Below are 27,500 nucleotides of genomic sequence, written 5' to 3' on the forward strand. Positions count from 1 at the left end.
TGAATACAGCATCTAAATCATTTGCAATCACATGTACAGGTGCGTCGGATCAGGAATCAGGCATCAGATGATGGTCAGAGAGTGACCGAAACGCTGTATCTTTTACCAATATATTTTTGTAAGTGAAGACAGTGTGCGGGAATCCCCCTCCCCTTTCCTCATTCAACCCCGTCTCCAGCACAAAACCTTATGTTGTGAGTGCCGTTTTGGTGAAAACCAAATCCGTTACTGGGTACTGCTTTTCCTAAGTAAAACCGTCTTCTGCTGATGTTAGGTTTGTGGATTTGCGTTTCACGTTGGATACAGATTTACCTAATTTCTGCTACTATTCATACATTGGCTATTAAAAAATAGCAGATATACAAGCTTACAGCACATCACTTCGTGCCGCACTGCAAGCACATCATTTGGATTTTTTTTAAATGTTTTAACATAAATATTCTCCTCTGACCCTTGCACAAAACATTTTCAGATGGGGCGTCCAAATATCAATTTGAGGGTCCTTGACACGAAAACGTTTGAGAACTATTGATTTAGACAGATTGGCTGAAGCTGGTTCAGCTGGTGCAATTGGTTTGAGGGTGGTAGGGAGGGCACTGTAAAAAATAATCATCTGTGGTGAATTTATACATGTTTATCTCTGGAAGTGAACTAATGCACACTTGCGGGTCCGTTTGGTTTAATTTGCACGCTCTCAGAGTTACATTGACACTCAGTATTTTAGAGTCTGTGGGTTCCCAGTGTTCTTGAGCAGGCGTTGAATGCATAACAGGCTCCAAAGGGCACAGCCTTGCATGTGGAGGGCAGCCAGCAGATACACAATTTCCCTTTGCATGTCAATATATCATATCGTTGCTGTCGAGCACAAACCTCTTATCTCCATATTTTAACTGTTTTTTTTTGTAAATCAACATCCTACTTGATTCATACTACATCGTCACACAAAAGCATCAAAAGTAGCAGATCTGAAAGCTCGAAACCTGCCGCAAATCGACCCGTTTTGAATTTGAATCCTGAAAACGAACAGTTGAGGTTTCCACCCGACAGACGATAACAATAAATCAGGGACCATGAAATAAACTATAAAAAATTAGGGATGCACGATTTGACATCATCAACCGGTATCTGGAATATCGGCCTTAGAAATGCAATATCGTATCGAACAGATATCAATATCATATATTGGGTTTAGCTGATATTATTACATTTTATAATATTTATGTTTGAATGTGAAGCTGCAGCTGAACACGCGCCTCGTGGTGATGAAGGCTGCGGATGCAATCATTGTTTTCTGGGGAAGCTTTCCAAGTGGAATTGTAAGTGATGACACAAATAAACGAGGCGACCAAATTGGGGAACTGGAACACTATAAAAATGAATCTGATAAATGGGTACTCTCTCCTGGCTGGCTGACATTCTGCCACCTACAGTACCTGAAAATGTATTTTCTGTTTATTTAAGATTCGGAGAGACAATAGCAATGATTTTAGTTTTAACCAAACAATATCACTATACGTTGTTGGAACTAATGTGCATCACTATAGGCCTAATAAATCAGGTGATTAGAATGAAGTCTGTACCTGCACCCAGAATCACACTTACTGTATAAATGGAAGCAAATGGACCACCTGCTTCCATTTGTACACTCTCAGAGTTAAATGAACACTGAGCATTTTAACTGTGCAGCCTCATCAATCCACGACATCTGCCACGGCTCAAGATGCCAACCTCCCTCTTCATCTCCAACTCTGCCCATCCGTCTCTCTCTCTCTCTCTCTCTCTCTCTCTCTCTCTGGGATGAATGAAAGGCTGGCTGACTTGTGTCTTTCTGACAAACACATACACAACCACCCACCTTTACCACCAGACAGACGGGCAAGGACACACAGACAGACAGGCAGAGAGAGAGAGACAGACAGACAGGCAAGGAGAGAGAGACATGGGGCGGGGTCTGGGCATAACCACCCCCCCCACCCACCCACCCCCACCCACCCACCCCCCCCCCCCCCCACACACACACACACACACACACACACACACACACACACACACACACACACACACACACACACACACACACACACACACACACACACACACACACACACACACACACACACACACACACACACACACACACACACACACACACACACACACAGTTTTAGAACACACACCCACCCACCAGTTCCCACTGCATGGGCCAGAGAGGGTCGTTGAAGGTGAGGGCGTGGTCAGTCATCTGCTCCTCAGCAGCTCGCCTGTCACTCACGTCCTGTGTCCTCTGGGGACCTGCACACACAAACACACTGTGTGTGACGTGTGTGCGCGCGCCGCCCAAGCACGCATGCGCGCACGCACGCACGCACGCACGCGCGCACGCACGCACGCGCACACACACGCACACACACACACACACACACCAGGAAGTCCCCGGTCTCCAACCAATGGTGAAAGGCCTCCCACAACCCCCCCCCCCCCCCCCCCCCTCCTCCTCTCTCTCTCTCTCTCTCTCTCTCTCTCTCTCTCTGTAGCGATGTGTAATAGCACCGGTGCAGATTTCCATATGATTACCATATCATTAGCACAACATTATGGTAGGCCAGCTCGGTGTGCAGTCTGTGTGTGTGTGTGTGGACTGTGTGCTGTGGTGGGCTCCTCAAGGCCTCTGTGTGTGTGTGTGTGTGTGTGTGTGTGTGTGTGTGTGTGTGTGTGTGTGTGTGTGTGTGTGTGTGTGTGTGTGTGTGTGTGTGTGTGTGTGGACTGTGGTGGGCTCCCCAAGGCCTCTGTGTGTGTGTGTGTGTGTGTGTGTGTGTGTGTGTGTGTGTGTGTGTGTGTGTGTGTGTGTGTGTGTGTGTGCTGTGGTGGGCTCCTCAAGGCCTCTGAATACATGTTACATTCTCTGACTCTCACTTCCTCTCTCGCTCGCACTGCATGGTGAAAACCACTAACGTAAATTTACCTTTTTTTTCAACATTTTTCAAAAGGAAAAATAGCAGATCTACATGCTGACATTGATCACGATCAGCTTATAGATCCGGATATGTTTTGTAGCTGTCATCCCAGGGCCCTTTTATGCCCATATATGGAGATCCCATGATGTCATCAGTATACATTATGCCCATATATTGGCATACCCCTTTGTGCCCAAATATGGACCTGACCTGATTTGTTTGCACCTGATGCAAACAAATCAGATCAGCTCCATAATTGTCATATTTGATGACACAGATTTTAGATTTGGGTGTAGCTGCCTTGGGAACTCTTTATATGGTTATGGCTGTGTCATAGTGTTGCCCTCCATGAGGCGGTTTAGAGTCCCTAAGTATAAGAAAAATCACACCCGTGTGAACTGAGTGGTGTAAGGTCTTATATAGCCTGTCTGACGTAATGAAATCATGTCTGACGTAATGAAATCACACCCGGGTGAACAGGGTGAACATAGCAACCATGCTAATTTTTTCTGCACAGACTAACAAAGCCAGTTGTAGGAGTGGTTTACACCACTCAAAAAAAACAGACTAAAGAACTCTTTTGTACATCAGTCTGTCCTGCTTTTAAACCAAAATCGTTAAACCAGAGGACATGTTCTTGTTCCTGTCTGTTTCTGTGATTTGTGTCCTGTAATGTCTATCATTTTGTAATGTAATGTGTCTATGTCTTGTCTGTATCTTGAATGGTGACGTCATGGACGCAAAACTGATTTCAGTGCAAGCTGACAATAAAGTAGTATCGTATCGTAGTGACATGAGCGTGATGACGTGATATACGAAACATGCCTTAACCACTCACTCAATCACTATTTTATACTGCAGACATTTCAAAAAGCTCATTATTACTTGCGCGAGCAGAGCGGCGCAAGTATTGTTTTCGGCTGCGTATGGTCGGTGACACCCTCGGCCAATCAGGGATTGTGTATTATTGGTAGCGTCGCTGATCGGCCAATCCAATCAGGGATTGTGTATTTTTACTGGCGTCGCTTGGCCAATCAGAGCACAAGTTGGCAGCGTGCTGCTTATGTCGTTGGCCCCCTCGACTGATTGGATTGGTCGTAAATTATATAGGGAACGTAAAATATTCAGAACATTTGTAATGGATATCTCGAACGGATTTATATAGACATAATTCAGATTTTTCAATAACTTAATTCATCTTTATTTGTAATATTTTATAGAGGGAGGGACAGTAAGTTGACAAGAGTTAGAGATAAGTTGCGTGCTCTGCTCGCGCACAAGTAGGCCATTCATGGCCAACTTGTGTGCGAAGCGCAAGTTGGCAGCTCGTCAGAGTGCATTTCTAGTTTTCTGCTATTTTTGAAAAGGTTTGACACATAAAGAAGAAATGTAATACTTTTGGTACTGAAAGTATATTTTCATGCCAAATTAATATATGCCTGCACTTTTACTCGGGTAAAAAAACTGAATACAGTAAGTTATTTTACTCTGTGGAATTGCTACTTTTATTTGCTGGTAAGTAACTTCCACCGCTGCTCAATCACCTTTTCTTCCCCTTGACCACTAAAGGGCTCGCTCTCAGTCTCTCTCTCTCTCTGTGTGTGTGTGTGTGTGTGTGTGTGTGTGTGTGTGTGTGTGTGTGTGTGTGTGTGTGTGTGTGTGTGTGTGTATATATATATATATACACACTGTATATATAGTATGTTTATGTATAATATAGAGTGTATGTATATAATTATGTATAATTATATATACACTCCACATAATTACACACATTATGTATATAGGCAATTTTACCGACTGAGGATTGATACAGCGACACAGGAGAAGCAGAGTGTGATATGAGAGAGAGAGAGAGAGAGAGAGAGAGAGACAGAGAGAGACAGAGAGAGACAGAGAGAGAGAGGAAGCACACAGTGTGACTCATGGCTCACTGCAGCAGTATATAATACATAAGACACCACTCAGACATGTGTAGGAACAACAGAATGCACACGTGTCATCATGTACACAGTCAAATCCTCAGCGTTCATTTGACCATCTGTAACTTTATACTGAGGGTGTATAATATGGAACCATAATTATACACCCTCAGAGTTAATTGGAGCAAAAATGTACAGGATTTATTGTTTTTTGCCGTGTGCATTGGTTCTTAAAGTGGGGCCCTGGGGGGTTTCCAGGGGAGTCTCCAGCAAAATGTGCAAATACAGCCTCACAATCATTGAATATTTGTATCCATATTTGATTACACATTGACTCCATAGACTTGGCTGCCATATGACTATCATTTCCGAAAACCAGAACCCTCAAATATAGATTTGACTTACTCTACTTTTAACTGTTTTATAGTCAAAAGAGGTTTTCTTATCATCTCGTCAGTAATTAAAATTCTGAAGCATCAATAATTTAGAATGGCCGAAATTAAAACGTTGATTTCTGTCAGTGTGAGTGGAACTTAAAAAAGGTAGACCTAAAGAAGTGAAACGTTATCAATCAGCGTCAGTTACTGAAGGATACTGTGTCACGCCGACTTAAATGGGAAAAATGAAAAGGGTATTTCACTTGGAAACCGAGACCCAGGAAGTGAATATCGCTATGTAACGGGTGCTGCAATAGTTATTTAATTCACCCAAAATATGCATTTTGTAACTGGGGATCATATCGTTTAGACAAATGAGGCGCAAATCAAGCTTGTTTTGAGCAAAAAGAAGAATCAGAGATATCTAAACACTGTGTTCCCATAGACAGCATAAGCCAGGGGAATTTACCAGTTTTTTTTTTTCGTTTTATTTAATCGCATCGCGAATTTGAACCCAATTGATATTAAAAAAGGCGTGAAAAGGCGATCTTGGTGCCGAGTGAGTTATAAGCATATTAATTAAGTTGAAGATCTGTGCATGATGGATAAAAAGGCAACAACTAGTTGATCATTTTGTTTACGGAACAAAGTGATCATAGAAAATGAATTCAATATACTAACCAAAGAAATCGTACCCTTTTCCAATCATCTGTTGGCCCACTTGTAATATCCTGACGGCCCACTAGTGGGCGATCGAAAGCTTTCCCCACAATAACAGAACCTAGACAAGACTCTACTGTACTAGCGTTGAGCCCTGAGGGACTCCGGTCAGCTACGTGGTTAAGTGGTGAAGGCTTATGTTCCAGTATAACTCACTGCTTTCAGTAGTGTTGTTGTGGTGGTGTCTGCTGCTGAGAGACGCCCGTTTGTCTCTGTAGTGACCGTGCTGCCTCTGGGCCCACCGAACCTGTGATACGCACACACACGCACACACACACACACACACACACACACACACACACACACACACACACACACACACACACACACACACACACACACACACACACACACACACACACACACACACACACACACACACACACACACACACACACACACACACACACACACACACACACACACACACACACAGTACAAACAAGCACACATACATCAGATAATAGACCTTTATCGATCCTGTGGGGGGGGGGGGGGGGGAAGTACAGGCGCCAGAGGCAGCACGGCAGTTAAGTTACAGTAAAGAGCAAGTCGTGAAGTATATTGTGAGGTACGGTCAGTCGTAGGAAGAAAACATCACACACAAAAGAATAACCACCAAATGATGAAATACGACATATCGTCGTCCGTGTCGGGTGGAAACCTCATGTGTCCAAAACTGTATACTTTGTTAACTTATCCTTCTTTGTTGCTTTAACCCATTTTGGGCGGGAACCCCTTTTGGTGTTTTAAAGCATTATGTTATACTTTAGCTATTGAAGAATAGCAGATCTACAAGCTCATGTCCTTGGCATGAAATATTGAGCACCACTGATACAAAAAACACAAGGTTTTTCAGAAAACTGTCAGGATTTTGAAGACATTTCGACATCAGGCCTAAATGGGTTATAGAGCATCGCAGTCCCGCCCCCTTTCACAATGACGAGGACACCGGAAGAGAATTTCCCATTCATTTTTCCATAGACATTTAAGAAAGTATCTATCTAAAGACCTTTAAGCCTCGGACAAAGCCAAATCGGCTCCTGACAAATGACAATAAAAAAGAAATTTGGGCCGAAAAAATAATTAGAAAGAAGAAAGAAAGTGTACACAGTGTTGTACCCTACCCTCTTTTTTCTTCTTTCCAATTATTTATTTGGCCCAAACAAAAAATTGTGTTTGATTTGCCAGGAGCCGAATTGGCTTAATTTGTCAGAGGCTTAAAAGGTCTTTAAATAAAAAGTGAAACGTCTATGGAAAAATGAATGGGAAATTCTCTTCCGGTGGTCATTGTGAAAGGGGGCAGGACCGCGCCGCTCTATGCCCTGCCTGTCTATCTGTCCCATTGTCCTGGGATAAAAGGACCACCTCAGACAAAAAAACGTCTGCACCTCACATGTGCACTGGCAGACACACAGTATACTGTACTTATAGCACTACACTTCTTTCACTGCACACCGCTTTGATCTGATAAGGAGCTGGTCCTAGAGAAAATGGCCTCAGTAAATCAGACAAAAGAGCATGCACGCACGCGCACACACCAGTGCCACTATGGTGCTCACAAATTTAAATTGAAGTGGAGGGGGTTGGAAATAAATAGCGTTCAGGGCCGTCGGTGGTCTTTTATGTCCTGAAAGCCTTGCTGCTTTATTCCCCTTTATGTTCTTCAATTAGACTCAATTAACAGGAGCAGGTCGGAGACGAAGCGACACACATGGAGGGGAGCTGTTAAGCTAAGCACACTGCATGTATGTTACCTTAACATCTAGATGGCATGCAACTATAAGGCACCAACCCACGGGTGCACTGACCATAGGGAGTAAAGACCAACCCACGGTTGCACTGACCATAGGGAGTAAAGGGAGGTGCACTGACCATAGGGAGTAAACCCACGGGTGCACTGACCATAGGAAGTAAACCCACGGGTGCACTGACCATAGGGAGTAAAGGGAGGTGCACTGACCATAGGGAGTAAACCCACGGGTGCACTGACCATAGGAAGTAAACCCACGGGTGCACTGACCATAGGGAGTAAACCCACGGGTGCACTGCCCATAGGGAGTAAAGGGAGGTGCACTGACCATAGGGAGTAAACCCACGGGTGCACTGACCATAGGGAGTAAACCCACGGGTGCACTGACCATAGGGAGTAAAGGGAGGTGCACTGACCATAGGGAGTAAAGGGAGGTGCACTGACCATAGGGAGTAAACCCACGGGTGCACTGACCATAGGAGTACACCCACGGGTGCACTGATCATAGGGAGTAAAGGGAGGTGCACTGACCATAGGGAGTAAAGGGAGGTGCACTGACCATAGGGAGTAAACCCACGGGTGCACTGACCATAGGGAGTAAACCCACGGGTGCACTGACCATAGGGAGTAAACCCACGGGTGCACTGACCATAGGGAGTAAACCCACGGGTGCACTGACCATAGGGAGTAAACCCACGGGTGCACTGACCATAGGGAGTAAAGGGAGGTGCACTGACCATAGGGAGTAAACCCACGGGTGCACTGACCATAGGGAGTAAAGGGAGGTGCACTGACCATAGGGAGTAAACCCACAGGTGCACTGACCATAGGGAGTAAAGGGAGGTGCACTGACCATAGGGAGTAAACCCACGGGTGCACTGACCATAGGGAGTAAAGGGAGAATTCCAGCTGGACCAGTCTGTCTGCGGGCCGGCACTCTAGACTGAGAGATTGGACTACTGGTTTCTCTCTCATACTCAACAACAACAACAACAACAACAACAACAAACATTAGATTTATTGCTTCTCTAGTAAAATGCAGCCTGTTTCATGATGAAAAACCTATCAAATGTACTTGATTTGAGGCAACAATCTTAGACTGTACCTGCTGATGATGTGTGAGAGAGGCTGGGAGCACAAAGTATGCAACAGAGAGTCTTTTAACCCTGTTAATGAACACATTGATGTTGAAATGTAATTTTGAAGTGAAATGTGATGAGCACAACCACTTTTTTTCCCCACATTAGAAAAGCATTAAATGAGAGTCCCGTGTAGTGTGCCTGACATTACCAGACAGGCAGACACACAACTTCAGTGATTACAAATACATGTTCATTATACACAGTGGGACAAAGGAATTACATTTACTCAGTCTCAAGAACTGTGCTTAAGTCAAATATTGGTATTTCCATATTATTCTACTCCACTACTACTCTCAGTGGCAAATATCGTACTTTTTACTTCACTAGAACAATTTGTCAGCTTTAGTTACTTAGTTACTATCATTATCATCTATTCAAAAATAGCCGATCTACAAGCTTATAAGTCTCTTGTACTTTTACTCAAGTAGATGTTTTTTTAATATTATTTATTTTCTTCATATTGTGGCGTTGCTATGTTTACTTAAAGGATTAGTTCACCCAAAAAATTTATTTGATCAACTATTGAATATGTTTACGCCCCCTTCCGTGCAAGAAGAAATGGCACTCTTTTCACACTGGCCTAGTATTATAGTGCCACCAGGAGGCCACAATAACCCACCTGACCTGGCGGAGACTCAATTGAGTCTCCTCCTGAGCAGCCACCGGGCACCCGTCCCGGTAATCGAATTAGTGGCTTACTGTAGCCTAGGAAAGCGTCATATTTTGGGTGAACTATTCCTATAAATGAAAACTTCTCCAACCACCGGTCCCTGGTTATAGATTACACAAACACACTTGACTAATAAAACACAAACGACAAAACCAAACACAACACGGTACCTTGCAGGCCACACACACACACACACACACACACACACACACACACACACACACACACACACACACACACACACACACACACACACACACACACACACACACACACACACACACACACACACACACACACACACACACACACACACACACACACACACACACACACACACACACACACACACACACACACACTACGTTGCCATAAACAGCCGGAGCACCCATGAGCAGAGATAATGGGGATTTGATTGGACGTGTGGCGGTGTACCTCGCACCTCCCCTCCAGTGGAGGAGCAGCCAGGACATGCTGATCAATACACATGATAGGGAGCTAATCGCTCTCTGTCAAAGCGGGCCCTGCCAGCTACTAATGGCACACACTCACTGGGGAACTTGTGTGTGTGTGAGCGTGCGTGAGTGTGTGCGTGCGTGCGTGCGTGCGTGTGCGCTTGTATTCCTATTCTTCTGAGGGCCAAATGTCCCCACAGCCAAAAATAATATTTTTAGAGTTAAGATTACATTACACACCAGGAGCGACGTGAACAAATGATGAGATTATTTCACATGATGAGACCTTTATTTTGGTGACGCCTCATTCATACAGGTTGATGACTTTGTACGCTCTGAAAAATCGACCTTGTGTCGGAAGATAATCACGTCGCTTCATCACCTCGTCATAATCGTGCTCAGTGTGCACATTTCATCGCAGAAGGTAGAATAGATGTTAGGTTTAGGAGTTAAGATTGCAGTCGTGCCTTATATTTAGTCGCAAATACAAGCTTCGTCTGTTATAAAATGTATGTCCTAAAATGTTGATGTCCTCACAAGTACGTTATATGTGTGTGTTATATGTGTGTGTGTGTGTGTGTCTTAATGGCAGATTGAGGCTCTTTAGGGAAGCTCGCTCAAGGTTGGGCTCAGGGGATGAGGGGCAATTGACCACACTGTCTGTGACACTGACCCCTCCTCTGTCTGCGCATTCATCATCCAGCCATGACAGGCAGGCTGCGCACGCATGCACATGCACGCACCGACACACGCAGCAGTAAAAAGTGTAGATACAGGACAAAAGAAAACTGCAAGAAACGCACACAATTGCAGAGCAGGAAACTCATAGTGGCGCACACGCACGGCACGCACACATGCACGCACACAACATGTTTTGCAATTCCATTTTTACACTTTCAGAGTCAGTGTTGCCAGATGTACGATAATGATCATAGTTGTACGATAGTTTGACCCTCTGCATGATGTGCGTTCAACAATGACAAACATGCCTAAATGTACTATCATTTCACCACCATTATTTTGTCATATCACAAAAAGGTGCGTCGATTTATCAACATTCCCTGGCTGCTGAGTCGGTATCTGGTTTGGCTTTTCACAATGCGGATTGAGAACCTTAAAACTGATCCCAGATCTGTACTTTGAGGCATGAAAACACAGGTTCATTAAGACTCTTCAGCTCAGATTGACCATTACCATTTATTGCAAAGCTATTGCATTTAGTATGGCGGTGTGGCTCTGCTCATGAGATATCAGATTATCTGTGCACCGAGACACAGCTCTGATATCAGATTTGAAATCTCAGATTTTCTGTACACCGAGACACAGCTCTGATATCAGATTTGATATCTCAGATTATCTGTGCACTGAGCCACATCACATTTGATATCTCAGAGACACAGCTCTGATATCAACAAACCCAACAACAAAACTTTCAATGCATTCCATATACCACATAGATACTGAACATATGACATATGATCATAATACAATCCATAAAACACATTATAATCCCAGATACCCATAACAGAACTAGATACCACATATAGTACGATCCATATATCACATTTATAATCACAGGATCATCCATTACAGCACTAATGCCACAGGGAGGAGGCAGAGGGAGGTGGAGAGAATTTGAACGCTGACTTCTGAACAACCATATAGTCAGCTAGGCATGTAGACTGAGGCCCAGGCCACACGTATATGGGTCTTTTGCAAAACGCACATTTCTCTGTGCGTTTGGGCCTTTCAGCCACACGCAAACGGCGTTTTCGGCCACTCAAACGGAGGTTTTTTTAAACGGATAAATAAGTGAAGATTTTCAAAAATATCCGGATCAGTGGAGCGGTGTAGTCATGCGAAACTGAGTTTTTGAGAAACGACGATGTCACCGGCACCGCCCACATGCAGCTTGTCAAGCAGAGGTCCTCACAAGTATAGGTAAAAAAAAAACACTGCCAGCCCAGTCCTCAGCGCAATGGCCCGTTGCGCAAAGAGGTTGAGATTTGACTCGTGCTATATTCAGATAATCTTCAACCGATTGTTATAATTCGGAGTGGTATATATTCCGTGAAGTTTATATTTTCATTGGGTGTACAAGTCATGTTTTTAATATGCCTTCATCAAATGATATAGAGAGATGGTAGGGTAGTGCCCAAGCCCGTATAGCCATGCAGCCTATATGAGCTGTGGTGCGCTTGCTAGGTCAGGTCTACACCCTCAATTAGGGATTTTCCCAGAGGTTAATTTCACTGATGTGTACAACCTTTATTCAAATAGTTTCATTTGTATTGGTGCCGAGTGCGAAGCCAATAGGTTCATTGCGGACCGCTACAGATAAACTGTGGATATTAACCTACCAATAAGGACCCAGGCCAAATTCCATTGCGCAGTAGCCTACACCAACAAGTCTATGCGTGGTGTGTGCATAGCCGCATGTGAAACTATATCGTGCTGTATTTTGCATCATGGTCATGCGAGGAGAGAGAGAGAGAGAGGGTGCAGAGAGAGAGAGAGAGGTGTGAATGGGATCGCATCGTGCGTGCGCATTATGGCACATCTCTCTCATGTTTAGGGCGCACCATTGACTGCATGTCACTGTGCCTACATGCTGTCAATGTGCGCGTGAACTTGTATTAGCCTAAAATATAGCCACTCTACAAGCTCACAACTGGTTGTGGACACTTCTATAGGTCTGACTCTGCTATTAATTTCTGTGCAGGACTTGCCAGGTCGCCAGAGCAATGGTAAAGTGTCTATCATTTTTTAATTATATGGAGAGAAAAGTCGAGAGTCGGGATCTGGAGATTTACGCACATAGTGTGACATGCTGACAGACAATGAAAGAAACATATACTTCCACTCACAATTTAGGTGGCTTTTAAAATGCGGTACTTATTCCTTCATTAAAAATATGATTGGCACCTCATAAGTGTAAATATAAAATCAAATATAATATAGCCTACAATTGAAACCTGCTACTGCAGTGATTTTATCCAGTGTTCAATGCGTTTCTGCGTTTGGGTGTGGACATAGATATCTCTGTCGTATGGCCAGGGATTCTTTCTAAAACGGAGGACGAAAATATCCGTTTTGCAAAAGATCCAGAGTGGTGTGGCCTGGGCCTGAACACGGCTTAAAAGGACCACCTGATTGAATGTGGGCGTGAGTGAGTTAGCTGGCAGCGAATGAGAGTGAAGGGAGTTTCAGTTGATGTGTAGACAGACAGCTGATTTAAAGGAGCAGAATGAATTACTGATAGAGAATCAAGGGGGGGGGGAGGATTATATAATAAACCTTCTGATTGCCGTGTCTCAATGAGCATACTGTATGCGATGTGCTTTTCTCAAGTAGGCGTCAAACAAGGTTGTTACTTTTGTGCAATTACATACAGTATTTACACCTGCGACTTTTTAGGGGGGGGGGGGGGGGTGTACGATAGTAAATACGATACTTTTGATAATTTAACATTTCCTATTATCTATTATCTGGCAACACTGCTCAGAGTTAAATGAACCCTGAAAGTGCATGCATCAAACATAACTAGGGATGTCCCGATACACTTTTTTCGTTTCCGATCCGATCCCAATACCACCATTTATGTGTTAGTCGATACCGATACCGAATACCGATAACAGAGAATAATATTTATAATAATACAAAAAAGAAAATTACTTCTTTTATCTGTTAATAGCATACTCCTCACTCAAATGTGCACTTGCAGTTTGGGCAAATCCAAAGCAAACTCCACATGCCCCAGCATTATATTTACCTGCCATAGTCTCAACCCCTTACCCGTGTCGAATCGGTGGTTAGACTGGCATATCCGCCGATACCGTTATGACCCGATATGACCAAAAAGGGCCGATACCGATACAATATTGTGACATCTCTAAACATAACCAAAAGGATTACGAGCATGAGCAACTAGCACAAAAACAAAAGAAAATTACACACGGCAGAAATGCACAATATACATCTATACAAACATGAACAATGATAAAAAGCTATCTCATGAAACAGCGAATAAAGGAAGTAGCAGAAGGTAACTTGACGGAAACAACAACATGTTGCATTACAATGTGAGCCATTGTAATGCAAAGTCTGCATCTAAACAAAAAGATGGCCACCTGAACCTGACATTTCTCTGCTCACAATGAATCCACGGCCAGATGGGGAGAGAAACAGAGGTGGGGGGGGAAGAGAGAGAGAGAGAGAGAGAGAGAGAGAGAGAGAGAGAGAGAGAGAGAGAGAGAGGGGGAGGGGAGAGAGAGAGATAGAAGGAGAGAGAAGAGAGAGAGAAAGTGGTGGTCAAAAAGGAAAGATGACAAAGGGAAGAATCAAAGTACTGTAATTGAAAAGTGTCTCCCCCCCCCCCCCACACACACACACACACACACACACACACACACACACACACACACACACACACACACACACACACACACACACACACACACACACACACACACACACACACACACACACACACACACACACACACACACAAAGATTAATAACAATGCTGTGAACAGATTGAGGGAAGGGAAGAAAAGGGTGAATAGTGAAAGACAGCATGAGACACACTGAGGGAGAGAGGTAATGATGAGAGCAACAGACGAGAGAATGAGCGAGGGAGAGAGAGACACAAACAAGCACGAGAATGAAAGATAGAAGGAACAATAAAGGTGTGTGTGTGTGTGTGTGTGTGTGTGTGTGTGTGTGTGTGTGTGTGTGTTTGTTTCTATGTAGTGTAGACATTAGCATCAAGCAGGTTTTTGCATAGCCCACGTGCTGGAGAGTTAGTGTCGAAGTGACCAGTAATTGCTCCCAATGTGCAGGATGGTGCCTTGCATGGTTTCCATCTCCATCGGTCTATGAATGTGTGTGTGAATGGGTGAATGCAATGCACAATCTATGTAAAGAGCTTTGGATAAAAGCGCTAAATGCACCATTTTGCTGCAGGGTTGGGATCCTTTTAGGATTTTAAACGATTCCAATTTCCTTAAGAATTCCCTCTTAACGACCGATTCCTTACAGGTTCCCTTTGACGATTGTCATGTATTTCAAATATCCATCCATCCATACATCTTCAACCGCTTATCCGTAGTCGGGTCGCGGGGGCAACCGCTCCACCAGAGTGCTCCAGACTTCAAATATATTATTTTATATATTTTTATTTTTTTTTGTTAAACACAGATTCAATCATACTGTACATGGTGCGTTGCATGTTATTGCAATCGTAGGGCAGACCTTTCTGATCCACCAAAATAACTTTTAATTCTTAAGGTTCATTCTTGGAACTTTGGTGCTTTCACGGAACCAGCGGATATTATTTTTGGTTCCAGTTTCAAACCAACTTTGAGGGTTCTGAACCAATTCATGTTCAGTGGAAACACTCTGAACTGGTTCAACATTAGTCTGGAAACAAAAGAACCGAACGGGTTCAACCCCGGTGGAAAAGGAGCCACAGACCGAGGCTCCGGAAACCGGTTCCAACTGGGATGGATTCCGGTTCCTCAATGCACACTCTGGCCCCTTTTCCACCGGTTGGGAACCGGTTCAGTTCTTTTTGGATCTTATAGTCCATGAGCCAACTAGAGCTCCAAAATTGGAACATATAATTATGTGTGCAAAAACCATAGAAAATGGTTTATAGGGTCATCAAGCAAATTAATACATGATTTGATAACCCTTCCACAGTAGTAGCTTTTTCATATTCATCACACATTGTTATTGTGTGTGTGTGATAGGTGAATAGGTGAAAAAATTATTAATACCACCACCATGAAACTCATAACCATGAAACTTCCCCAGTTGATTACTTACACGAGACAATGATTTATTGTATTACAAGTTTTCTGAAATTGTACATTTAAAAAAATATATATATGCAAAATCGGCATTATATAGGGGGGGGGGGGAAATATATATATATAAGCTACTACTGTGGAAGGGTTATATTAATTTACTTATATTGACCCTATACACAATTTTATGGTTTTGCACACTCAATTCATTAATATTCAAATTGTGGAGCTCTGGCTCATTGACTAAGAACCAAAAATAACCCAACCCAACATTCACAACAGGTGGAAAAGGGGCCTCTGTGCATGTGCACAGATGCATGCAAACATGGCCCCTGCCAGTGAGTGAGTGAGTGAGTGAGTGAGTGAGTGAGTGAGTGAGTGAGTGAGTCAGGCAGGTGGAGGGCATAGCAGACAGGAGTGAGTGAGTGAGTCAGGCAGGTGGAGGGCATAGCAGACAGCTGCATCTGTGTGATAGGAGGGGAGCAGACGCCCGGAGTTGCCCAGATATCAGCACTGACATTTCGGGCTCCGCTGCCCTCCTACACCCCCACTCACCCCCCCATCACCCACCCACCCCTGGGAAGGAGACGGCTAGCGGAGCCCTCCTGTCAATCAGACGCGCTCTTGTCACTTGGATGGAGCCCCAGCCTGGGCCCATGCAGGCTGTCTGCCTGCACCCATTATAACAACGAGTGGGTGCCGTTTACAGGCGCACGTCACGCCACGGTGCAGCGCGGCACGCCAACCTGCTCGCCTGGACGCACCGCTGATCCCTATCTGGCCTCTCTGTCCTCTCTACCTTCTGATCTCTCTCTCGCTCTCTCTCTCTCTGTATCTCCCTCCGCCTCTTCATTCAATCTCTCTCCTCCGCTGCCATCAGCAGCCAGGCTGATAGAGAGAGAGAGCGAGAGAGAGAGAGAGAGAGAGAGAGAGAGAGAGAGAGAGAGAGAGAGAGAGATAGATATGACTGGGCAGAAGTCAAATGAGTACAAGATAGAAATACAGACGGAATGGGTAAGACCCTGGCAGAGAGAGTGGGAGAGAGAGAGAGAGAGAGAGAGAGAGAGAGAGAGAGAGAGAGAGAGAGAGAGAGAGAGAGAGAGAGAGAGAGAGAGAGAGGATTATATTGACATGAGACTTGGACATATAGTGTGGGATTTGGATATCGTCGTAATATAACATAGCAAGAGTGTTGTCAGGCGATGCGCCGCATTATGAGCTTATGCAGATTGCCAACTGTCACTATTTTCTTTAAAGAATGAAAAAGTGTATTATCGAAAGAAATATATCGATATTCATGTAGGCTATTTGTAGAGAGAGAGAGAGAGAGAGAAAGAGAGAGGAGAGAGAGAGAGAGAAAGAGGGGATAAGAGAGAGAGAGGCCAAGACAGAGAGAGAGAGAGGGTCCAACAGAGTGAGAGGCCAAGCGAGACAGACCAGGGAGAAGAGGAGAGCAGAGTTGAGATACAGCCTAACCCTCTCGCCTCTTCTTTCACACACCTCCTGGCCTCTCCCCCCTCCTCCTCCTCCATTCTCATCCTCCTCCACTCCCCCCCCCCCACTCCTCGCATCCGTCCCTGATGCCCCCCTCGCCTCCCCTCACCCCTCCACCTCCACCCCCCCATCTGTGCGGCTGTGCTCCATTGTGTCAGCCTTCAGAAGTGCTCTGTTTGAGTGGCAGGCCGTCACAGATCAGCTCTCCGCTAAAGCGGGCCTGGCAGGCCAGGGTGACGGGGCCAGGAAGGGATCTAAGTGGGTTTATCAGCACTTCTTAACGCCTCCCCGGCTCCCCGACACAAAGGAGAGGGGTATTAAACATCTAAAGTAAACCAAAAAAGCGTGAAAGCTCCTTATAGGGCCGCCGGATTGTGGATGTGACTGGAGTCTTAAAAAAAGAAAAAAATGAAAATGAAAAAAATGAAATGAAAAAAAATAAGTAAAGGAAATAAAATAACACAAGCTCTCATTTTGCACACAAAACGTGCGCATGCACACACACACACACACACACACACACACACACACACACACACACACACACACACACACACACACACACACACACACACACACACACACACACACACACACACACACACACACACACACACACACACACACACACACACACACACACACACAGTAAATAATGTAATTTCTATAATATTCCAATATCAGTCAAAAGGGAGAGAAAATGAAAGTAGAGAGAGAGAGTGAAAGAACAAGAACAGCAGCAAGCATCTCCAGAACAGAGCTAAACATTAGCGATATCTAAATGTTATACGCCTAAGGCTAAAGATTCAAAAGGGAGTTCCAGGGGGTCCCCAGCTAAATGATAGTTAGGAACCAAATTGACCCTTATGGGTCTGTAACTGCATGAGAGAATGTACAAATGGACCAGTTAGGGTCCATTTGGTTCCATTTGTACACTCTCAGAGTTAAATTAAGTTTAATTTTACATTTAATTTTATAATTCAGGTCAAACTGGGGGCCCTATAGAGCCGTAAAGATCTTATCTTATGGGGGTCCTTGGCATATATTTTCAAATGGGGGGTCCACCTGGGGGAGTATCATTTTGGGGGTCCTTGCCATGAAAAGGTTTGGGAACCATTGGACTAAGAGGACAAAATGTGACCAGATTTGACTGAGAGCCTGCCATCGCGCAAACTCCAGCTTTTCACCAGAGGAGAAAAACTTTTTTTTTTTCAAAATGAGTTAATATAGCACAGGCAAACTCTTCACATACTAGAGCATGTCTGAAATAAGTGTCAGTGCTGAAATCGACATGCAAATATGAAATAAATGCTTAAACGTATGTAGCTAGGTGTAATGTTAGAGACCACAGAAGTGAACCTTTCAAGCCTGTTTTCTCAACTCGCTGTTTTCTGCAAGATATTACTCTATAAGCCACATGGAACTGGTGGGTCAAACTGAACAACCAATGTCAATTTGAAGCTATGATTTACTGCTTTCATATGACATGAAAAAACGAAAATTCAAAAAAATCGAATGGCAGTCCCTCAGTCCAATTTAGTCACAAATGGATACAGGAAGGCGCAACACTCGGCTAGTATGAGCTCAAACTCTGTACAAAACTTGCTTTATACACCATTATGAATGAAAGGTCATCGTCGTCTAATAGTCTAATCTTGACGTTCTTCTTTGACCAGATCAGGATGTACTCTCGCTCTCTTTCTCTCTCTCTACATTTCTCTTCATCTCATGGGCACATGCTGTCCAGAGTATAGACGCTATGCACAGTTCCAACTATATCCAAACTGATGACAATAATTGTTTTGGGGGTTTCTTGCGATTATGAAAAGGCATGGGGCTAGGTATGTGTGTGTGTGTGTGTGTGTGTGTGTTCAAAACTGATTCTCTTACTTTGGATCGAACCTGGAAGGATGATTGCTCTGCGATTGGCTATAGTTTGTAGTTACACCAACCTCAGACATTGTTATATACTGTAGCTGGCCCTGCTGTTGCTGTCCAGCTAAAAACTACTCCATGACTTTGCATTAGGGACATTACTCTGTGTGTGTGTGTGTGTGTGTGTGTGTGTGTGTGTGTGTGTGTGTGTGTGTGTGTGTGTGTGTGTGTGTGTGTGTGTGTGTGTGTGTGTGTGCGCGCATACGTGCGTACGTGCGTGCGTGATTAAAGTACACTAGCAGTTCCCCATGGGTATGTCAGACGCTGGCAAGGGGTCAGTGTCTGAGGCGTTTAACAAAGGTCAGTGAGGACTTCAGTCAGAAGGGAACTTGTATGCCTCCTTGTGTGTGTGTGTGTGTGTGTGTGTGTGTGTGTGTGTGTGTGTGTGTGTGTGCGCGTGCGTGCGTGCGTGCGTGCGTGCGTGCGTGCGTGCGTGCGTGCGGCTATGACGTGCACGTGAGCAACTGTTTGGCCAAACAAACTCCCAAGATGCGTTTAAGAAGGGTATGAAAGGACACAGAGAGAGAGGGAGGGAGGGAGATCAACTGTGTGTGAGAGAGAGAGGAGAGAGTGAGGGGGTGGAGGGCAGAGGTGGAAGAAGTACTCAGATTTTTGCTTGTGGAGCAAGCTGGTCTATATTCAGTCGTTGCACTATATGGATGTTTTCAACTATTTCTCTTCATCGGCTTTAAGCCAATGGGGAGTGCGCGCAATGCCTTCCAATACTCTGAACGGGCGTTAAGACTTCCGGTCACAGAATTCAGCGCAACCCTCGCTAACTTACCGTCGCCAACTTACACTCACTACTTTTCACTCAAAGTAACAGTAACAAACATTTTCAAATAATTGTAGTGGAGTACCAGTAAGACGCCTGAGGGCGAGAAGGCCATATATGGAGTCTTGAGTGTACAGGGTTTGAGAATGTCAGAACAGGTCAGCTCCATATATGGAGATCTAAGGGTGGCAGCGGGGGCAGTGTCTTGAGTGTACAGGGTTTGATGAGGGCCCAGGTAGGGCCGGGACTTAATTTTCGGGCCTGTTGAGAACACTAGTTTTTGCCGGCTGCCGGGCACAGCTGCACAAATAACTTTGGGGCAGGTCCGTCTAGAGTTTAAATGGACAGTTATCAGTCAAAACGGAGACATCGAAGAGGAAGGATGGATGGGGAAGGATCAACATAATGGAATGTCAGAACAGATGACATATATCCATATACTAATATTGATGACATCAGGGATCTCCATATTTGGGCTTAATTGCGACAGCAGGTCGCATTTACTATGATCCCTGATTTACTATCATCCCTGATGATGTCATAGTGATGTCACGAGACCTGCAGCTTCCCCCATGTGGGAGCTTCCCCCATTGTCCGTCAGTGATACACTGACGGACAAAAAACTCACGATTCCATATAGTTAACTGTGTTTTTCGGTCGCAACAAAGTGCAATATTTACCTCTGAGATGTATAGTGAGTAGAAGTATCAAAACACATAGACAGACCCAAGCAATAATATGTCAACATTTGAATGACCTATTTTATTCAGACAGCCAGCAATGGGTAAAACTCTCTCAAAACAAATAGTCTCTGTGACACATCTAGGGGCCGCAATCTGCATTCAAAGATTTTCCTAGAAGCTTTGTCATTGGTCGATTTTCCCGTCTACTTCCTGATTGGTTAGTCAAAATCTTTGAATGCAGATTGCGGCCCCTAGATGTGTCACAGAGACTAAATTGTTTTTGGGACCGTTTTACTCACTGTCTGAATACCAAAAAAAGAAAAAGAAAAAAAAATGTAATTAAAATGTTGGCATATTATTGCTTATAGCTACTTTAAGTAAAAGTATCTAAGAATTGTACTTAAAAATGTACTTTTCACCACAAAGGAAAGGGACTCGGGAGGCAGGTAAAGAGAGATGGAGGTAGACATGTGCACTCTGAACACTGGGGAACGATGACGCATGCACGCGCAAAGAGATTTTGTGGATTTATAGAAGGATGTGTATTATCATCTCTGCCGGGTGGAAACCTCATATGTCCAAAACTCTTATTTTTCAGAATACAAATTCAAAAATAGCAAAAGTAGCAGATCTACATATTCAGAAAGAATCATTTCGCCGCAACGTTTCGACCTTGTGGATCTGCTACTTTTGATGCTTTATTTTTGTGTGACGACGTAGTGTGATCAAGTAGGGCAAAAAACACGAAAAACCCCCCACAAAGTTAGAATATGGAGATACAGGGTTTCTGCCCGCCAGCAACGATATGTATACCACGTGTGATTGTGTGCATAGTGTGTAGCCTGTGCAGAGGCACAGGCTGTGTGTGTGCGTGCGTGCGTGCTCACTGTGCGTGCGTGCGTGCGTGCGTGCGTGGCTGCGTGCTTACGCATTTAAGCGTTTGTGTTAAGGCCTTATCGGCGTGTAGTCTCAGAGCCCTCAGATGTCTCTGCCGAGCTGTTTTCCACAGCCTCTGTAATTATGTAATTAGCAGTGCGATTAACACAATGGCTAATTGTTGCTTTGCCGAGAGAGAGGCTGCATGGGTCGGGATTACATGGTGGCAAAACCTACACTTTCCCCCCCGAGAAATCACAATGGACCTCTATTCAATCTCTCTCTCTCTCCGTCTCATGGACAATGTATAGCTGTGGACCATTCCACCACTTGTGTGGGCTTCAGTCTGCCCGGCACTGATCTCCTCACCATATGGATAGTCTCAGCTCAGCTTGTGTTTATGGTGACTGACCAACAGATCAGTGTTCCTAACGAGTTGTATGTCCATATTGTATGTCTGTATCAAAAGGCATGTGAGGCACGTTTGCATACCGAGAGCTGAGACAGGAATTTAGAGAATCCTGACACACATTCTGGTGAACGCCCGGTAAGTATAGACTTAGAAATAAAACTAGTGTTGACTAATCATTACAAGTGGCTCTTATTTTGAAGAGGAAGTTGAAGTCCGTTCCGGTTGTAAACAAGCTGCCATGACAGTTATATTTGCGGCTTTCGCCTTTATTTTATATTTTTTATAGAGGGACAGACAGTATAGGCAGACAGGAAATGGGGGAGAGAGATGTGGGAGTGACATGCAGTAAAGGCCGTCAGGATTGGGAGTCGAGCCCGCTGCACACTGCCAGGCTCGGGCTACCGGCCAAGGTGCCTGGACCGCTGAGCCACGGCCCAGGCCGCGGTGCCTGGACCGCTGAGCCACGGCCCAGGCCGCGGTGCCTGGACCGCTGAGCCACGGCCCAGGCCGCGGTGCCTGGACCGCTGAGCCACGGCCCAGGCCGCCATGACAGTTTTTTAAGTTGTTTTCATGCCGTTCAGAGCGCTAGTTGCTAACCCAACCCGTTAGCGGCCATATTTAGGCCTACAATATGAAAAACATGCATCTGCCATGCACTTAAACAATGTACACACTATGGAATTTAGTAAACATGGAACCTCTGGAGCATTAGGTGAGTAATTGATGTTATCTGTGTTGGATCACCTTAGTATAGGATACGGCTGCAGACAGAGTTCATGTGCAATCTCATGCTGGCTAAAGTAACATTGTGACGTCCAGGCTTTCCATGGTAACGTGCAGTGGTGGAAAGTAACTAAGTACATTTACTTAAGTACAATTTTGAAGTATTTGTACTTTCCAATACTTTTACTTCTATACTGTACTACATGTCAGAGGCAAATATTGTATTTTTACTGCACTACAATTATTTGAAAACTTTAGTTACTTTGTACATTTTCATTATTATTACAAAACATAACAAAACATTAACCACTTCAGCCCTACATATATACATTTTGGCCATTTGAAAATAGCCGATCTACAAGCTCACAATGCGTCGCATTGCGACGCATTGTGAGCTTGTAGATCGGCTATTTTCAATTGATTTTCATATTTGAAAACGTGTGAAACGGGACATTCTGCATAATGACTATACTTTCTACGACTATAGGCCTAATGTGAGGTTAATATAATGTAACACCCTCTGCAACGACGCACAGCCAGATGCCATAACACCAGGCAGTATACCTGATGCAACCTGGGGAAAAGAACCAGGCTGCATTCTCTATGCAGGGCGAGGAGGGGGACTACAGTCGGACAGGGGTGGGTGGAACACACTGTAGCACAGGCGTTTGTTTGGCAGGAGGCCAACTATTGTAGCTAGCACACTAATTGCGTTTGCCCCGCACACAACCCCTCCGTAAATAAAAGTCTTCCATAAACCTATTAGAATATTGACTGTTTTCAACCGCCACCCCCCAAAAAAAATGCAATTAAAAGGCATTCTATTAGGGGCAGATTGGTGGAGGCGTATATGGGACGTGATCCACACCAACAGAGGGACGCTCTATAATCGGGTTAAAGTGAGCGATGTCGGGGACAGCGTTTCCTTGGTTCTGAACTAAAGCTCTCACTAGGCGGGATTAGTCCACTCACATGAACCAGCGTAGACAGTGAACACGCACCTCAATCGGAAAGGCAATTAAGGGCTCATTTAGACCGCTGCCACAGCCCCCCCCCCCCCCCCCCCTCCTTCCTTAATTTATAGTCCGTTGTATGACGGTGTTGCACGTTGGGTTGGGATCCTTACAGGATTTTAATGATTCAGGTTCCGTAACGATTCCCTCTTAAGAGTCCGATTACGAAACAGTTCCTTCTATTGATTCAAATTTTTTCCTCCGATATAATTTTGGCCTTCATTAAAGTTTTTGATTGACACAAAGTCAACCATACGGTAGTGTAGATACAGTATTGCATTCCAAATGGACCCTTACTGGTCTGTAACTCTGAGGGCTTACAAATGGAACCAAATGAACCTGCTCTCAGTGTTACGGTCCTTGAAGGTAAAAGGTTTGAGAACCACTGGCTATTGTAATTGTTTAGCAGTATACACACCAGTCCTCATCAGAAAGGCAATTAAGGGTTAATCCATACTGACAATGTTTCTCTACAATGTTCTATTAATTTATGCTCTGACAAAAAAATAGCAGATTTGAATGGCTTCATGTGTTCGGCTAGGTTAAACTGGACCACACACGGCTCTGTACTCTAGTCTGTACTTTTTCCAACGTCTACACGAGATCTCTTCGCCAAAAATAGCCAAGCTTGTAGATCTGCTATTTGCTCCCTCAAAATATGGATGCTGGGGTTCTAAGTGAGAGAGCCTCCACAGCTGGTGAAAGAAATGTGTGGCCTAATTTTGTAGAAGCAACGTCCAACTATGCAATTGTTCATTATCCCACAACATTATTTGTGCAATCCATTAAATGAGGGATTCATTATCAAATATGGTACATTCTTTTACACTGCACATTCATTTTCACCTAAAGTTGCAATGGTAGAAAAGTAATTAAAGTTACAGTTTAATGAAATCATGAACCACACATGGAGTCACTGGAAATTGCGCATAAATTACTTCAATTAATCACACACACACACACACACACACACACACACACACACACACACACACACACACACACACACACACACACACACACACACACACACACACACACACACACACACACACACACACACTCTTTCTATAGTACTCTCTCTCTCTCTAAAATCACACATGCAAAGACAGCGCACATACACTTACCGGTATGTCTGTGTGCATGCAGGTAGCCAGGTACGTTCATGAAGATTATTTTATGAAGTTATTGATCTTGTTTTTATAAATTAAAACGATTAGTTAAATTAACTGTTATTGCCCTATTCCATAATGCTAAAGTGAATCTTATCTGTAAGCTTATGTGCTTGTGTTTTTATTAATTATTATTAAATAGCAGATCTACAAGCTCACAACACATCGCATCGCGTTGTAAGCCATTCCCAAATAGCAGACGTTAATAGAGGTCGCTTCTGTTTTCATTAGGTTGCTTATTTCTCTCGCAAACTCTGGCAACACTGCTGCTGGTCTGCTGCCTGGGTCATGGTATGGTAAAAGGCCAGAGGCTCCACAGAGGGACTGGTAGAGCGCTCTAGTCAAAGGACAGAGAAGCTGAATGCCTATATAGAAATACATGTATGAGCTGTATCTCAATTTAAAATGTAGGCATTTAGCAGACAATCTTATCCAGAGTGCCGTAGGATGAGCAAGGTAAACAACACAGCATGCAATGCAAAGTGTAGTGCCTCAGTAAAATAGGATGACCGCAGGTATAAGGCAAGAACCTTGACTTACAGGTAGCATCAGTCTAAACCGTTTTATTTCAAGGCCTGTGGAAAAAAAGGTCCTTTTGCACACCATACTGGGGCAGGCGCGTAGATCAGGAGCAGCCAACCAGTGCATGAGACAGGGAAAAAATGGAGACAGTGTGCGGGGTGCACACTGTCTTCACTCACAACAAACAAGCAGTTTATTACAACGTTTAGGTCTAAACGATTTTCATCAGGTACCAGGTGGTACCCGGCTGAGATACCGGTCGGTTACGTTTTGTGTAAGACAGTGTGGGGAATCTCCGTTTTCCCCCTTTCCTTATTTCAAGGACCCCCATAACTAGTCAAGAGCGTGTAACAAAATGGAACCAAATGGAACCCGTACGGGTCCATTTGGTTCCATTTTGTCACACTCTCAAGCGTTAGAGACCTGTTAAGGGTCCAATTAATTTGGAGGAACTGTGAGGATCCCCTAGACCTCACTTTGAGAACCACTGGTCTAAGCAATAATACAGTACTACTATGTCCTATACTGTATGTCACTTCCCCTCCACAGAGAGACTGGAAGAGCGCTCTAGTCAAGGGACAAGGGACAGCGCTGCACGTACCGTCCCCGTCCCCCCGTCCCCCCCCACACGCGCACACACAGTCTTTGCCCTGTGCTGTCATGGGATGTCACCGCGGGTGACAGTTTCCCTGGCAACGGAGCTGGGCGAGGAGGCTGCAGCATGCTCCGAGGGTTATGCAGAACGGTTTTGGCGAGGAGGAGGAGGAGGGGGAGGAGGAGGCACAAAGGGGTGCCTGGGGGGAACTGGGGTCCACACAAGCAAGGTAAACATCCCCTCAGCTCTGTCGCACACAGACACACACACACACACACACACACACATACATACACACACACACACACACACACACACACGTTTGTATTTATATACTTGTGAGGACATAAACGTTTTGGAACGGCAACTTCACGAATGGCATTAGTATATTTATTTATATTTTAAAATGTTTTGGCATCTTGAACCCAGACCTGGAAACCTGATTTTAATTACGTGCCATGCACCCAAGATAGCTCACAACACGCAGTGCTGGTGCTTGGTGGATCGGCTGTTTTGGATTGCGCAACAGCAACGCGCACACGTATAAATCAACCCAGAGTCTAAAATCTATACAACCACATAACAACCATTTTACTAGTGAGGACCAGGAACATTCCTCACAATCACAACGTCTATTAACTCTAGCGGATTCAAATGAAAATCAACCGATAATCATCAGTAGGTTATTATCACTCGAAGGCTCGCCTGGAGCTGACTGGCTGTGATTAGGAAACGCGGAGACGTCCGGTGTGGCGTTGGTCGCGTTGTCCGACTATTACTAACACTAACCCTAAATCTATAACCCTAACTCTAATCCTATCCCTTACCCGAACACCAGTCTTAACCGGCCACGTAAGTTCCCTAACCTCACATCAGTCTTAACCGTCCACGTAAGTCCCCTAACCTCATATCAGTCTTAACCGGCCACGTAAGTCCCCTAACCTCATATGAGTCTTAACCGGCCACGTAAGTCCCCTAACCTCATATGAGTCTTAACCGGCCACGTAAGTCCCCTAACCTCATATCAGTCTTAACCGGCCACGTAAGTCCCCTAACCTCATATGAGTCTTAACCGGCCACGTAAGTCCCCTAACCTCATATGAGTATTAACCGGCCACGTACGTCCCCTAACCTCATATGAGTCTTAACCGGCCACGTAAGTCCCCTAACCTCATATCAGTCTTAACCAGCCATGTAAGTCAGTTTCACGATGTTTTAGCTTCGGCGCCAGTAACTTAACTTCTGTGTTTCCTAATCCTAGCCAGTATACATGCAGTAGGTCCAGGCGAGCCTGCTGGCTCCATTGCATTCAAGTGATAAGTAACCTATAGTGATTCGGTTGATAACATTCGAAGCGGGTGGTTTCCCAAATTCTACTATACTTGGGGGGACACTGACATATGGCTCTCACAAGTATAGCAATGCAAGTATGCACGCACGCACGCACTCTCTTAATTCTTCCTAATCAACACTAGGCCTGATTAAAATGGCAACGCA

The 27,500-nt window shown here is 44.5% G+C and overlaps 1 protein-coding gene across 1 annotated transcript in view; it reads right to left on the reverse strand.

Annotated features, from left to right (window-relative positions):
* Positions 1-27,500, reverse strand: part of LOC306925109 (neuroendocrine convertase 1-like) — a gene marked incomplete at its 3' end in the record, with an annotated part of 195,179 nt that overhangs the window by 134,554 nt on the left and 33,125 nt on the right. The window contains exons 4-5 of the mRNA XM_079503788.1: positions 6,130-6,220; positions 2,186-2,292 (exon numbers count right to left, since the gene is read on the reverse strand). Coding sequence (XP_079359914.1) covers positions 2,186-2,292; positions 6,130-6,220 — 198 coding nt within the window. The remainder of the gene's footprint in view (positions 1-2,185; positions 2,293-6,129; positions 6,221-27,500) is intronic.

Source organism: Electrona antarctica (assembly GCF_951216825.1).
Source record: "Electrona antarctica genome assembly, chromosome: 6".
In the NCBI taxonomy this organism is placed as follows: Eukaryota; Metazoa; Chordata; class Actinopteri; order Myctophiformes; family Myctophidae; genus Electrona; species Electrona antarctica.